Below are 15804 nucleotides of genomic sequence, written 5' to 3'. Positions count from 1 at the left end.
ATAATAATAAAATCAATAAGGTAATAATAATAATAATAATAATAATAAATAATTGTAGTAAAAGTAAAAATAATAAAGATACTATCAATAAAATAATAATAATAAGACTAGTAATAATAATAATACTAATGAAAAATAATAATAATAATAATAATAAATAAAATAATAATAATGGTAATAATAATAAGACAAATGAAAATTAATGATAATAACAGTAAGAATAAATAAACTAATAAAAATACTAATAATAATAATAAAAAGGGAACCCCTTGTTCTATTTGGGTTAGGACAAAAATAGGGTGTCTACAATTATAAAGTGAGGTTATGTGAGAGAGGAGGAGTGAAGGTTAATAGGAAAAAAGTTATTAGGCTAGAATGTACATTTTTATAACATAATTGTACTAGGTTAATACTTGGATGGCAAACAGTACAGATTGATGAGGATCCTAATGATTTGAGTTCTACAATATTTTAGAGGCTAAAATCCTATATTATCTTTTGGGTGCAGGCTGCAATATAAATTGGTAGGGGTAACAGAACATACACTTTTCTGATTGGGTAGGCAGACAAAGAGCCTCTTCAGAACATCTTCCCAAATCTCTTTGCCCAGACTACTCGAAAAAGAAGCAAAGGTTTCAACTTGCCCAATAGAAATGAAGTCAATCCCTATAGAACATCTCTTTCAAAAGAAGACTTGGAGGACCAAACTTCACAACCACCACAAAAAAATAAAGTTATTAGTGATGATTTAAAACTATCACTAATAATCAAAAATTGTCGCCAATAGTATTAGTGACAATTCTATCAGTATTAGTGACAATATAAAATTAGTCGTCATATCTACGATGACAAATACTTATTAGTAACGAATTATACAAACCGTCACTAATAGTCGAGTATTAGTGACGGAAGAAAATCGTCACTAATAGCCTACAACCATCACTATAAATTATACATTTTCTCGACTTAAAATCGTCTTTAAAACTCAAGTATTAGTAACGGTTTACGCTATTAGTACGGTCAATAAACCATTACTAATCTTATACTTTTAGTGACGGTTATTAAAGCTATCACTAATATTATCCTATTAGTAACGGTTATAAAATCGTTACAAATATTTGGCCTTTAGTAACGAATTTGAGTCAAAAAAATATTGATTCTATAGTGACGGTTTAACAACTGTCACTAATACTTCATCCTATTATTATTAGAAACGGTTTTTCAAACCGTCACTAATACTTTGAAATAATTAAATTTTTTTAAAAAAATTCCTGTAAAAATATGTAATTACATTTTAGCATAAATAAAATTAAACTAGAATTAATAAAACATTCATAAATTATTCAAAATTAAAATACAAATTATTCAAAATTCAAATGCATACAAATACAAATTAAAATTTAAAAATAAAAAATAATTCTGTCCAAATATAAAAAAATACAGAAAAAGTGAAAAGTTGCGCGCATTTGACCCGACTGTAGTGTCTAGCATCGTCGTAGTGTTATGACAGCCGCAAACCCTACAAAATAATAATTATATAAGAAATTAGTATACAATGTTTGAACATATATGTATATACTATAATTAAGAATGATTTGATAGCAAAATGATCAGACATTCGGACATAGTGTAAAAAAATGATACAATTATAAATAACTAAGTTTGATCAGTCGGAATTTACCTCACTCGGTTCGAACCTCATATGCTTGAATTGTAAGCTAAGTACTTAAAAAGAACTAAGTACTAACAAATTGTCATGACACCCCATTATGCACCCAGAGAACACAAGTAGAGACACGCTCGAAATATATAATGACAATTGACAAAGTGTGAACGATGACAATAATGTAAATACAACTTCCTGAACTGTCCACATTGGACAATCTAAGAATGGTTGAAATACAAACATTACTAATCATAAGTGAAACAAATAATTAACATGTTCAAGTAATTATTAGTTAACATAGTATGACTAATAATCAATTGAAATATAACAATTGATTTGTCTCACATGTACGATTAGGAATGAATGTATATTAACCATTCTTCGACGGGTCTAAGCTTCAATGAACACATGAAGTTGAAGAAAAAAAAAATGCATGGGGCTACAATTTTAAGTTTTGATTTTGAAGAATATAAGACTTATCTATACATTATTTTTTTAATAAAATATGTAAGGACAATCAATTTTATCTAATGCAATGGATGACTTAAAATGACATTTTTTTTCAAAGTGTAAATACAATAAAATAGCATTATTCCATCACCTTGAAGCAAAATACTACAATTTCATTGGAAGTTTGTCTCTCATTTATTGTTTATTTTTATAGTTCTAATTTTACAAGCAATTACAAAAAAGACACATCTTGCTTTCCTATTTTTTTTGAATTTGTATAGGAGAGTTGAAAAGAAATCCTTTTATTATTTTCTAAAATTTTAGTTAATTATATAATTTCTTAAAAATTAAAAAAAAAAGTCTTTTATTGTTATTTCAAAATCTAGAAGTGGAGCATGAAAAATATTTCCAACAACTAAATAAGCTCTTCATCATTTTCTACAATTTTCATACAAAGCTTGTAAAATTGAAAATTGTGTTGACATTTTTATAATTCTTTGAAAACTAAAAAAGGAAAAAAAATTATTTTTCGCAACTAAATAACCAAGCCCTAAATAATTAAAATATACCACATTATTTTTCATTTTTTCAAGATATATTTATAAAATCTAGAAAACAAGAAAAATTTTCTATACAAATTAAATTTGAAAAACTAGAAAATAAGGTGATGTTTTTGTTATTATTTGAAAAATTGAAACTAAAATTTTAAGAATATGTAAATCTATTTTTCATAAGTGAAAATGACATCATTATTATTTTTCAAATACCAAAAATTAAAAACAAGGTAATTTTTCCTAGTTCTTTGAAAAATGGAAACAAAATTGTTTTGCAAAGACATGCCCCTAATATTTCAAGACCAAAGAACGAAACCCTTGTTAATATTTAATAAAGAAATTTAAAATTAGAAACTATATAATCATTCATCTACAAATTTTAAAATGCTTTTAAGTTAGATGAGATGATTCCTACTTTAAGCTAGCCCTCATATTAATTATAGTTAATTATATTTTTAAACTATAATCCTAGTCACTTTTTTTTTTAATATTTATTATTTTGTTTAATATTCCAAAAAATATAAATTAAAATTTTTTTATAATAGCCTCCATTGGTTAGCCAGGTAAACTCAGTTTAGATTCATCCAATAAATGGGTCACGAATTCAATTTAAACCAATAAATCACTAATGAGTACTGACCCATTTTCTCACTCCTAGATTGACGCCACTAGTGGAAGTGTGTTTCGGAAGGAACTCTCGTCTGGGTGCCTGCCTGCTTGCTGTTTGATGGCTAAGCTGCATTACAAATGCCCTACTACTACTACTACTAGTAAAGTTGTACATTGTGGATATATATTTGAATATTTGTTATTCAAATAAATAAAAGTTTCGATGTAAAATATAAATAAATCACTACTTGTATAATAGAGGCAAAACAAAATGTAAATTTGTTCTGTTAAATGCAATCATAACTAAGTTGAAAATGCCAAAAAATTAAACACAAAATATAATAATCACATCAAACACAAAAATGTGTCAATTTATACTATGAATAAGAAAATGTCAGTGTCATGTTCCAGAAATTGATACATAAGGTTATGAAAAATCTTGTACTTTGTAATTTGTCGTTAGCTCGAAAAGCTATATATAACGGAGGAGCATATTGGGGGAATGCTTCTCCTATTCCAATCTGTGCAATATTGACACTTTGTATGGAACAATTTATTTACCATAAAACACATGAATTAGATTCACTTTGGTATGAACTTCTTCTTTAGGAATGATTTGAGAAGAATATTCTTGAGGGTGAAGAAGCAGAATCTCATGTAGTCTTGCTCCATTTATTGTTACAAGTGTCAAACCGGGGTGCTTCACCCCCAACCCATTTCACATAAAGAATAAGAAATTGTGTTAAGACTGACCATATCATTGTCAGTGCCTTGTAACATGTCGTGAAATTAAATTTAAAAATATAAAGATTAGAGTACCAATGGAGTATCGAGTTGTAGTAAGACAAATCATAGCATCAGTACGTGCCTCCCTAAACCATGATGAGATGCAATATAGATAATAGATGATAGTTTAATCATTTGCAAAACTGATTTTGAAAATTCCCATGCCCAAGAAGTTCTTGAGAACCTCAAGAGATTGATACGGCTCCAAATTGACTTCCAAAAATCTGCCTGCCAATTTAGCCAAAATACCCCACATATATTAAAGAAGTTGATGGAAAGAAGGATTAACATCCATAAGATTTGTGATTTGGGAAAACGTGGGCATATATATTAACTTTAGAAAAGGAAGTTGATATTTTCGAGAATCTGGATAAAGGCTAGAAAAACATTGAAGGATGGAGATTGAGAATGTTGTCTTAGGGGGACATTATGGGGCACCTCCTAATATATATAATATTTCTATATGTAATCTACATACAAATCTATATAATAATCTATCTCTATAAAAGTCCTCAAATCAATTCCTCATGCATGCATGATTCATTCCTACATATCCCTATTTATATGCATGCATGCATACATACATACATACATACATACATACATACAAATATAATTCCATTAACTAATTAATTAGGTTTTTCTATTTATAATCTATTTTTTCCATTGTCCTAGATAAAACATTATACTTTTGTATAATATTATTTTTCCATTTCTACATGTGCTTCATTTGATAAATTATCAAGAATGCATAAATAGGCAAACGATAATCCTTTCATCCCCAAATTGACTACTGCCTAAGTAGGTTTGAAGGGCTTATTTGGAGTTCCGATCCATACACACACACACACACACACACACACACACTTCTATATAATTAGGAAAAAACTCTCAAACATGATTGTCTTTTAGTAATTAATTTGTTTATATTAATATGTGTGTAGCATTTACCAATTCTTATATGTTAGAAATTGAAGTAATATATGTGAGCATGTCATTGTGTTGGAATCAAACATTGAAAGAATAACAAAATACATTCAATTTTTTTTTTAAATATTTAGTATATTCTTACAACGTAAATATATGCTTGAAAGTAAAAAGATAAAGGGAAAGAAGAACCTGGGCTTCCGGCTGAGACCAGGGGGAGATTGGGAGAGAGGATCAATCGCCGGAGCAGGATGAGGGGAAGAGGAGGAGCTGGAGCGGACTTGCGGTCGATCGAGAGCAGGGGGAGATTGGGAGAGACGATCGCTGGAGCAGGAGGGGAAGAGGAGGACCTGGCGCAGTGGCTGGCGGCGGAGAGCAGTGGGAGATCGACTGGGAGCTGTTCGCGGGAGCAGGTGGTGGGGAAGGGGAACAAGCCAGGAGATCGACCAGGAGCTATTCGCGGGAGTAGGCGGTGAGGAAGGGGGAGAAGCCAAGAGAAGGAGGAAAAAGATCCTGCGAACAGCAATAATAGGGTTTTTGGGCATTGGTGATGATTTCAAAACCGTCACTACTACTTTCCGTTTATTTTTTTTTTATAAATAACAAAGCATTAGTGATGGTTCTTATATCCGTCACAAATAATGAGGCAATAGTGACGAATTTTTAGATTCGCCACTAATACTGTGAAATAAAATTTTTTATTTTTTTAAAAAAGTAGAAGTATTAGTGACGGTTCTCAAATCCGTCACTAATAACAGGCCAATAGTGACGAATTTTTAAATTCGTCACTAATACTCTGAAGTAAATTTTTTTTAATTTTTTTTAAATAATAGTAAAGACGGTTATTTAATCGTCACTAATATTTACCTTTTAGTGACAGATTTAATTCATCATTAGTACCACAGAAATCGTTACTAATATTTTCCTGGGATAAATTCTGCACGAAAAATATTTTCGCGCGATTTTTTCAGGTTTTTAGTGACGAAACTATTAGTGACGGATTCATTTTCGTCACTAATAGTGTCATATTAGTAATGGTTTCTAAAACCGTCACTAATACCCTACTATTAGTGACGAATTTGAATTCGTCACTAATACTTTCGTCATTAAAAATCAGTTTTTTTGTAGCAAAACAAATATTTAAATTCCAAAGAAATACTTTAAATAAACAAAACTGAAATTATCATTAAAAATAACTTGAACAAGTATTAAAAAATAACAAGGGAGAGAGAGAGAGAGAGAGAGAGAGAGAGAGAGAGAGAGAGAGAGAGAGAGAGAGAGAGAGAGAGAGGGGGGGGGAAAGAAAAAACCAGCCGTGAAGAGCCTCCTCTTGGGCTAAAGCCGCTTAAAAAAAAAAAAAAAAAAAAAAAAGGACTAAAGAAAACTCTAGAATAGCCTACTTAAAACTTCCTCTTTGACTTTTCAAAATCAATCCAAATAAAAAGGAACTCCCTAGCCCTTTAGCTCCAATTCAGTGCCCCAAGGAAACACCAGCGCATGGGTTATACAACCCTCTCACGTGGGCACATCATTTAATGGGCCTTTATTCATTTTTTTTTTTCTTTTGTTAACACAAGGTCTGTTTTGCACTTTTAAACCCGATTTTGACCTAGTAAACGTCCATATCTCTCCACGCTCAAAACACAAATGTTGTAGAGCTATTTCTTAGATTTCTCCAAAATTTTGAATCGCCTCAATCGAAACTCGTACGAGAAAGTTACACCCAGATTATGAAGTACTATCGAAATAGTCCACAAAACAGTGTTTGGTAACTTCATATCCAATTTCGACCTTGATGCATCCAGTATTTCTCAAAATGTAAAACATTAAAATTGTATAGCATTTTTTTTTTTTTTTTATTTCTACATCATCTTGAATCATCTAAATCGAAGGTCGGATGAGAGAGTTACACACATATCATGAAGTACTGTCAGTTTTTAGCTTTCAATAGTCGCCCTGCAATAAAAAAATACCAAAAATTCAAAAATTACTCAATAAGACTCAACTATTATAAATATGACATAATATTAAAATATTGAAAGTAATTAGGCATTTAATTTAAAAATAATAATTCGTAACGCATGGATTAAAGTACCTAATTATGCAATTTAAGCACGTAATCACATAGCATTAGCCTTAGACGCTTGAACATCCTAAAATTAAATATTTTTTATATTTTTTATTCCAAAAATTATTTTTAACCTTTTGAAATAACATTTGGACTTTGTAAAAATATTTTCCAAGTCTTTAAAAGGTATTTAGGATCAAGTAATTATCCTAAAAGCTTCATAACAAACATAAATGGAGATGAACTTACATGAGACATGTTTTAAAATACACGTGATACACTATTTAGATCTTCATGTCCTTAAGCTTCTGATACACTATCTAGATCTTCATGTCCTTCAGCTTAATCTTCATCCAAACTTTTCTTCAATAGTCAACTTCCATTTACTTGTGTGTTTCATGGTTTTCCATTATTCATTTTCATTGTACTTTTAAATTGTAATACCTGTAAATACACTTGATAGAACAATTAGATGCATTGGTTTGTCATTATCAAAACAAAATTAAGCCTTGTTAAGCTAACAATTTTGTGAAGAATCAATGTAAATTGTTGTAAAGGTCTATAACAGGGTATGTGTTTACTATTGGGGGAAGGTTAGTTTGTTTGAAGTCCATGGTATAGTCTCAGGACGCACTATTTACAATTGAGTTAGGTTTCATGGTAGAAGCCAAAGTTGCCACAGACAAGTTCAACCATTGCTTGGACTTGATTTTTGTCTTCAGTTGCTAGATGAGAAGCGATCCCAACCTATATGGATTTTTGTCCCAAGTGGAGCAACGAGTTCGCGTTTTCAGTTTTCTCCTAAGGCATGTATGTTTCCCAAGGTGAAGATTGTTGTGATATGTGGCTTATATATTGAGTGGAATGCATATACAATGAGAAAACATGGTAGAAAACAAGAAGCTGGTTTGTAGGATTAAACCGTAAAACCATCGACGATTCCTAGGTGTAGTGAAACAGTTGAAAGTTTTGAGCTTGTTACTATGAATCTTTGCTCTCGGTATTAAATCATCGATGGTATGTATGAAACCGTCGACAGTTGGGCTCGAGTTCCCAGCAATAGTTTTCGAATTTTAAATTTTGGTACATTGGATAGGTTGGATTTTGAGGGGGAAAAACCTCTGAGAGGGTTATATACATTGTATATGTTGTAACTCTATATGTTCATGTCTTTGGACACAAGATAGTAAAAAAAAAACTGTCAATTGCTCCCAATGATGTAGGTATTGTCGAACCACATAATTCTTTGTATCATTGTTATTGCTTTCATTATAATTTGTGTAATTGTTTTTCTGTATATTTCACCATTGAGTGCTGCGCTGTAAGATCAATTTATTCTGCTATGCATTCGTTTTTCACAACAATATGCCTATTAATCTTGGCTATATCAATTATTATGCTACATGAATCAACTACCTACCTTGCAAAAAAAAATTGTTCCAAACTAGAGCTAAAGAAAACCAAATTAAATCTCAATATTTTGAGAAGAATAATTGGATTTTTGATTATGATAAGTAGAGCAAGGGCCAACCTTGATAGCAATTAGAGAACTTTTCCAAATTTAGAGAGTGAGGGGACCCTAGAAAATAGAGAACTTTGTCGAATCTGTGTGTTAGCGTTTCTTTTCCCTTCCCTTAAGTCCTCTTTTATTAAAAAGAAAAAAAAAAAAAAAAAAAACCAAAGAGTTAGGGTTTTGCAATAAGAAAAGAAAAGGTTTCCAAAAGTATCCTTGGAGACAAGGAGAACTGCCTCTTTGCCCTTAAGTGTGTTTGTGAACTAAACAAGCTTATTCTAATAAAAAAACAAAAGTAAAAAGTAGCCAAAAATTGAAGCCCCAAATTCACTTTATTGTGCAATTAAACACAACATGTTCTTCAAAAGGAGCCCAAGTCCCCTCAAGCACACAAGTCGAGACTGAAATTAAAAAGATAAAATAAAAAATGACCATCAACATTTATGTAATGTACCAGAAGAAAAGGAAACAGATGACTTGAGAGATCTTGATGTCCTCTGGGGGCTATCTCCAATGCTGAAGATTTCTAAAGAATCAAGCATGAAAGAATGAATTGGCCTATAGGCAGGGGACTGAGACCGCCTACCCTTTTATATACATTTTCTCATTGCACGTGTATCATGAGATAAACGTTGTTTGGCCAGTTTTACATTTGAGCTTGGTTGTTGGTCTATGAGACCTTCACTACTTATGAGCATTGAAGACTAGTACTTCATTCATGTGTAAGTGATTAACAAGGTAGACACTTTTCCACCCTAGCCCACCTTAGATGATGTAAATCATGTTTTAGGCATGTTGCTGGCCTAAACTCCACCGGTGTGTGCGCACCTCAAGATCACTTGGTTTTCATGTAGTAGCATATTTAATTTAATGGTCATTTGGTTAGTATATGATTGACTAGATTTGCTTTGGCTCTTGAGACATGCTAGTTGCATACATGTATACCTGGGAAGCGTTAATTTGCATGTGAGTTGTTAGACCTGCTTCCATTTAAGAAAGTGCTCTTAGCAAGTCCTGTGACATAATGACTCACTGTTGAATTTGTAGGTGTGGAGTCGCCGACAGCTGCACCAACCCAACCATCGCCTTTGACATTGAAGAATGGCGACCACCTGCTCTGCAGATTTTGTTGAAAACTGCAGCCTCCTTCTTTGATTTTACTCCCCCCTGTGTGTATATATATATGTGCAGCAATGTGAGAGTGCATGTAGCTGTGTGCGGAGTTGTGCGCAGAGTGTGAAGTGTGTTGCAGAGTGTTGTGCAGTGCAGAGAGTTGAGGTGTGAGACAGAGAGTGTAGAGTTGAGCAGTGTGGCTCCTCCTCCTTGTATTTTTTTCTCTCCGTTTATAGTGCAGTGGTGTGTGCTATGTGGACGTAGGTCAGATTCGACCGAATCATATATATCCGGTATTCCAGTGTGGATGTGCTTTATTTTTCTCCGTGTGTGATTATTGTTCTAGGCTTAATTCCCCAACACTCACCTAATCTGTTTTATCTTGCCATTCAATCTAGATCAGTGACATCAAATCTAAATTGATTTGATTAATTAAACTTGTCCAATACTATATTTCGATGTTATATGCTAATATTACTATTTTTTGTTGTCATTACTGGAATTATTACCAAAAAAAAAACCTCTATCTTAGAAAGCAGGCTCTTGTAAGGAATTTCTTCTTAAAAATTTAAACGATTAATTGTTGACGGCGAATAAATACATATGAATTTATCAATGCAGCTAAAATTGAACGTCGTGTAAGGACTTCCAACTTTAAAGACAACGTCCAACATCAGCCTCTTAGGGTTTTTTGGTAAATTAACAACATCAACACCTACTCTCATACGCGCACGTGCATGTAGCGGTCAGCCGCTAATCGCCTGCACCCGCAGACCTCCCCCGCTTTCAGAGGTGCAAGGGTTTCTCGGTGGCGGCGAGTGGCTTGTACATGGCCACCAAGGGCCGCGCCATGGGCATGGTAATCCCACTTCCTTCTGTCGAGGTCCGCCTTCTCCGGGCCAACCCGCTTCCAATCAAAGCATTGAATGAACGCCGCCAGTGTCAGCCTCATCACCTTCCTTGCCAAGTATGAGTCAAGATTAAATTCCCTACAGTCAAAAATATTTTTCTTTGTTTATTCACCAAGGTCCCCTAAAAGAACGAATAAATTAAAATATTTTTGTTAGGCAGCCAATCAAAAAACTATTTGCGTCCCTTAATTTATTTAATCATTTTACGCCAATCAAACAGCTCATTTTTTTAAATGGAATATTAGTTAATATATAAAAATTATTTTCAATTTTTCATATTTGATAGTTACAAAGTATCTTTGGAGGCAAAGAAAATTGCCTCCTTTTTTTTTCTTTGGATTACACACCAAGTATCCACGTGTTTGTTTTACGGTTCACGTGACTAATTTTGCGCCCCTTGAAGTTGACTCCACAACTCCAAAAGGAATATAAATTTAGGAGTTCAGGGACGGAAACGAATCCGGAAAGGTTTAAACACCTGACCTCGTGAAAGACACTTTCGCAGCCCGTACTATCACCTGAACCACACCCTGGGGGTAAGAAAAATTGCCTCCTTGTCCTTATTTTGTATTTGTGAACTCAACAAAGCTTATTCTAATAAAACAAAATTCCTAAAACAAAAATAAAAAGTAACCAAAAATTGAAGCCCCAAATTCACTTTATTGTGCAATTAAATCCAAACCGTTCTTCAAAAGGAACCCAAGTCCCCTCTAGCACAAAAGTCGATAAAAAAAATTACTAAGATCAATAAACTAAAAAATGAGCATCAAAATTTATGTAATATTCGAAAATATGAGAATACTCTACTAGTCATGTGGTTAGTATATGATTGACTAGATTTTCATTTAAGAAAGTGCTCTTATGTAGTCATCTGATATGTGACTCACTTAACCTGCTTTATCTTGCCATTCACTCTTATGGTTAGAATATGACTGACTAAATTTTTATTTAAGAAAGTGCTTTTATCTGGTCATGCAATATGACTTACCTAATATGCTTTATCTTGTCATTCACTCTTGGCTAGTATTATTAAATCTAACTTGATCCGAAAAAGGAGACTAGGCCAAATAACATATTTAAATGATAAATGCATCTATTATTACTTTTTATCGTCAATTTTGAAATTTATGAATTATTATTTAAAAAGACCTATATCTTGGAAAGCATGCTCGAAACGTTCGAGGAATTTCTTCTTAAAATTGTAAACAGGTAATTGTTGACGGCGACAAATACATATTAAATATATCAATGCAGTTAAAATTGAACATCGTGGAGTGAAAGGACCTCGAACTTTAAAGACAACGTCTAACATCAGTCTCTTTGGCTTTTTTTGGTAAATTAACAACTCTCATACGCGCGCGTGCGTATAGCGATCAGCTGCTAATCCCCGGCTTTCAGACATGTAAGAGTTTCTCGGTGGCGGAGCGTGGCTTGTACATGGCCTCCAAGGGCCGCGCCATGGGCATGGTGATCCCACTTCCTTCCGTCAGGTCCACCTTCTCCGGGCCAACTCTTTTCCAATCAAAGCATTGAATGAACACCGCCAGTGTCAGCCCCATCACCTTCCTTGCCAAGCTCGCCCCTGGGCAAATCCGCCTTCCGGCGCTGAACGGAATCATCAGGTTCGCGCGCCGCTCGCCTTCCTTCCCCTCAAACCGCTCCGGCACGAACTCCCTCGGGCGATCCCACAGCTTTGGGTCCCTGTGAATTGCCCATAAGTTGGTCAGCAGCATGGTCCCGCGTGGCACGTCGTAGCCGGCCACGGTGCAGTCGGCGGACGCTTCGTGAGGCAGCGCAAGGGGTAGCGCCGGGTACAGCCGGATGGTCTCGTTGATTATGTTCTGGAGGTAGGCCAGCTTGGGCAGGTCTTGCTCTTCCACCACTCGGTCTAGCCCGACGTGAGTTTCTATTTCGGCTCTGGCCTTCTGTATGGCTTCTGGGTGGTTGAGAAGGAGTCCCATCGCCCATTCCATGCTTGTGGACGAAGTTTCAGTTGCTGCCGTGAGCATTGTCTGCGATGCATGAACAGGATTTTGTAAATGAAAGTGACTTTGATGAATAGATTTCTAGTTCGTGAACCGTCGCAATATTTTAGACCATCAAAAAGAGCCATGGTCAAGTATGAGTCAAGATTAAATTCCCCTGCGGTCAAAAATCTTTTTCTTTGTTTAATCACCAAGGACCCCTAAAAAAAGGAATAAAATTAAAATAAGGGCAAAGGTTCTTCTCCCTTCCAGTAAATTTTATTAGGCGGCCATCAAAACTTGTTTGCGTCTCTGAATTATGTGCATATTTATTTAATCATTTTAAGCCAATCAAACAGTTCATTTTTTAAAAAATGGAATATTGGTTAATATATAAAAACTGTTTTCAATTTTTCATATTTTATAGTTTCCATATTATTTTTTATTAAGATTACACACATCTTACTTAACTTAATTAGATTTATTTTGACATTTTAAATAATAATATTTACTTTCTTCTAAGTTAGTTCTTTTCTTGATTTACTTTTCATTTTATCTGTTACATACCTGTTAAAAGGTTTAATGAAAAATAATGACAAAAAAAATAATGATTTATATATTAATAAGGAAGACTAATTACTTGACACACATGCAAGACATAATTAATATAAGTTAAGTTATGTAAAATAGTTTTAACAGGGCCGGCTCTCATTAAGACCATTGAGGCGTTTGTGTAGGACCCAAAAAATTTTGAGGCCCTGAAATTTTTTTTTAATATAATAATTTTAACATTATTTATAGTTACTATCCCTACACACAATAAAGTTTATGTGCCTATATGTATATATAAGATTATAGACCCGCGCATGGCCTCTCTCTCTCTCCTGCCGCTGAGATTTAATTTAACCGTTCATTTCTCAATTCATTACTATATCCTCATGCATGCGTTTACCATTCTCTTAGTTTCATGGAATTCACGTGTTTGGTGGGTAGAGTGCACAGTGCAGCTAAAATTACTTGATGTACTTAGAAAAATTAATTTTAAATAAAAATAAAAATTAAATAAAATATTAAGGACCCTAATTAAATCATTTGCTTATGGCCCATATTGGGAAGATATTATATATATCTATATATATATATATATATATACAAATTATAAAATTAATTAAGACGAGCAGTCCTGCACATACTTACCAGTACAATACCCTTGATGATTTGGTCGGTGTACAGCTCTGGTTCAACCTCTTGCAACTGCAGCATCTCATCAATCAAAGTCCTCTTCTTCTTCATCCCGTGGCCTCCCGCAGCATCATCATTCGAGGATGCCCCTGACTTGCCCCTCACTCTCCTCTGCTCCTCAATAAGAGACACGAAAAACGCATCCATCTTCTTCATCGCCCTCTTCATCCCCTTCTCCACCCCTTTAAAATCGAACCACCGCATGATCGGCAAGTAGTCCCCCAGCATGGAATTCCCATGTAGCACCGTGTACTCCTTGAAGATCCTCTGGAACTCCCTCGCCTCCTCTATGTCCGCCACGTCCCTCCCGAAGTACCGCTTCCCGGTGATGGTCGCCAGGATGCCGTTGAACGCCAGCTCCGTCAGCTTCGTCTTCACATCCACCTTCGTCCACCCGGCGCCGGGGGAGCTATCCCACAGCTGCTTCGTCAGCAGCATCACCTCCTCCTCCCGGATACAGGAGAACATGGCAACGCGATACGCCGACAGTATCTCCACCGTGATGAGGCGGCGGAGGCTGCGCCAGTGGTCGCCGTATGTGGCGAGAGGCACGGTCGTGGAGTTGTACTGGAGGTGCTCGCCGGCAAGCAGGTGAGGGCGGCTGGCGAAGACGATGTCGTTTTTGGTGAAACATTCTTGGGCAATGGAGAGGGAGGAAACCACCAGGACCTTCCGGTTCCCGAGTTGGAGGAACAAAACGGGGCCGTATTGCTGAGAGACCTCGTCCAGGGCACGGAAGACGGGGTCCCTGAGGAGGTGGAGATGGCCGATCACCGGAAGTGCGCGAGGGCCGGGTGGGAGATTTTTGGGCTTACGCTGTCTGGGCAAGATTACGAATTTGTAAACGAAAAGAAAGAAGGAAAGGAGGAAGGTTACGTGCAACAATTCGATTTCTGCCATTGTTTCTATATAGCTAGTGGCTAGATCGAGCTATGGAGAAAGTGTGTTGTTTGTGGAGGGTTGTGGGTTGGGTACGTGGGTTTATATAATAGAGCACTTGGCGGAATAGACAAAAATAGAAAGTTTCGCCAATTTTGAAACTGCGGAGAGCGTGGCGGAATGGACGAAAATAGAAAGTTTAGAGGGTGGGGCCAGTGATAACTATGAAGGGAAGGGGGAACACACCCCCGGGATAAAATATCTTATGATTTTAAATATAGTTCTGAAGGCGATCGTTTGAAGGTTGAAACCTTCCACAATCATAAGATATATATATATATATAAGGTTCAAAAATATTATTTATTTTTAAAAAATATTTAAAAATAATAATATATATTTAGAGTTTGAAATTTAAATTATGAATATGATTTTTATGTATTTGTACAAAAAATAAATATTTTTTTTTATAATTTTACTCAAATTTAAATTTGACTCTTGGATTCGAATTCCCAAATATAATTTTTATTTATATTGAGCACTTGGCGGAATAGACAAAAATAGAAAGTTTCGCCAATTTTGAAACTGCGGAGAGTGTGGTGGAATGGACAAAAATAGAAAGTTTAGTGGGTGGGGTCAGTGACAACTATGAAGGGAAGGGGGAACACACCCACGGGATAAAATATCTTATGATTTTAAATATAGTTCTGAAGGCGATCGTTTGAAGGTTGAAACTACGCTTGGGTGGCGGGCGGCGGCTTACAATCTAAATATGTATATTTTTTTTATAACCAGGAACTCCGGCCATAATTGATGCATCAAATATGAGGAAATCAAAGTCGGGTTGCATGGGAAGGAAGGTACGTACGAAACTACTTAGGTACTTGCAGAATTAATGCGGAGTAGGAAAATATTTCACAGAATGACGCTAATGTAATCTCTCTTCTTAGTCCAATAAGATTTAAACAAATCTCACTGAATCAACCAGTAAGATTTGACACGCGTCAGGCCCAGCATATCTCATAGGAAAATCTCACTAGACCAAGTAACGAGATTTGCTTGCCACGCGTCACTCAATTATTTGGACTACCATTTAAATCTCGTTGTTTGGTCTACCGAGATTT

At 34.9% G+C, this 15804-nt stretch overlaps 2 protein-coding genes across 2 annotated transcripts in view; both read right to left on the bottom strand.

Annotated features, from left to right (window-relative positions):
* Window positions 1-5537, bottom strand: part of LOC131162767 (lysine-rich arabinogalactan protein 19-like) — a 44217-nt gene extending 38680 nt beyond the window's left edge. The window contains exon 1 of the mRNA XM_058119367.1: window positions 5185-5537. Coding sequence (XP_057975350.1) covers window positions 5185-5537 — 353 coding nt within the window. The remainder of the gene's footprint in view (window positions 1-5184) is intronic.
* A 6216-nt stretch (window positions 5538-11753) lies between these two features.
* Window positions 11754-14761, bottom strand: LOC131161768 (cytochrome P450 81Q32-like). The gene is made up of 2 exons (XM_058117726.1): window positions 13759-14761; window positions 11754-12609 (listed from the first exon to the last, which is right to left on the bottom strand). The coding sequence occupies exons 1-2, from the start codon at window positions 14701-14703 to the stop codon at window positions 11992-11994; spliced, it is 1563 nt and encodes a 520-aa protein (XP_057973709.1). The 5' UTR covers window positions 14704-14761; the 3' UTR covers window positions 11754-11991.
* Window positions 14762-15804: the final 1043 nt, after the last annotated feature.

The sequence above is a fragment of the Malania oleifera genome, chromosome 8, assembly GCF_029873635.1.
Source record: "Malania oleifera isolate guangnan ecotype guangnan chromosome 8, ASM2987363v1, whole genome shotgun sequence".
NCBI lineage: Eukaryota > Viridiplantae > Streptophyta > Magnoliopsida > Santalales > Ximeniaceae > Malania > Malania oleifera.
Note: the sequence above shows the minus strand (reverse complement) of the source record. Positions and strands in the feature narration are given on the sequence as shown.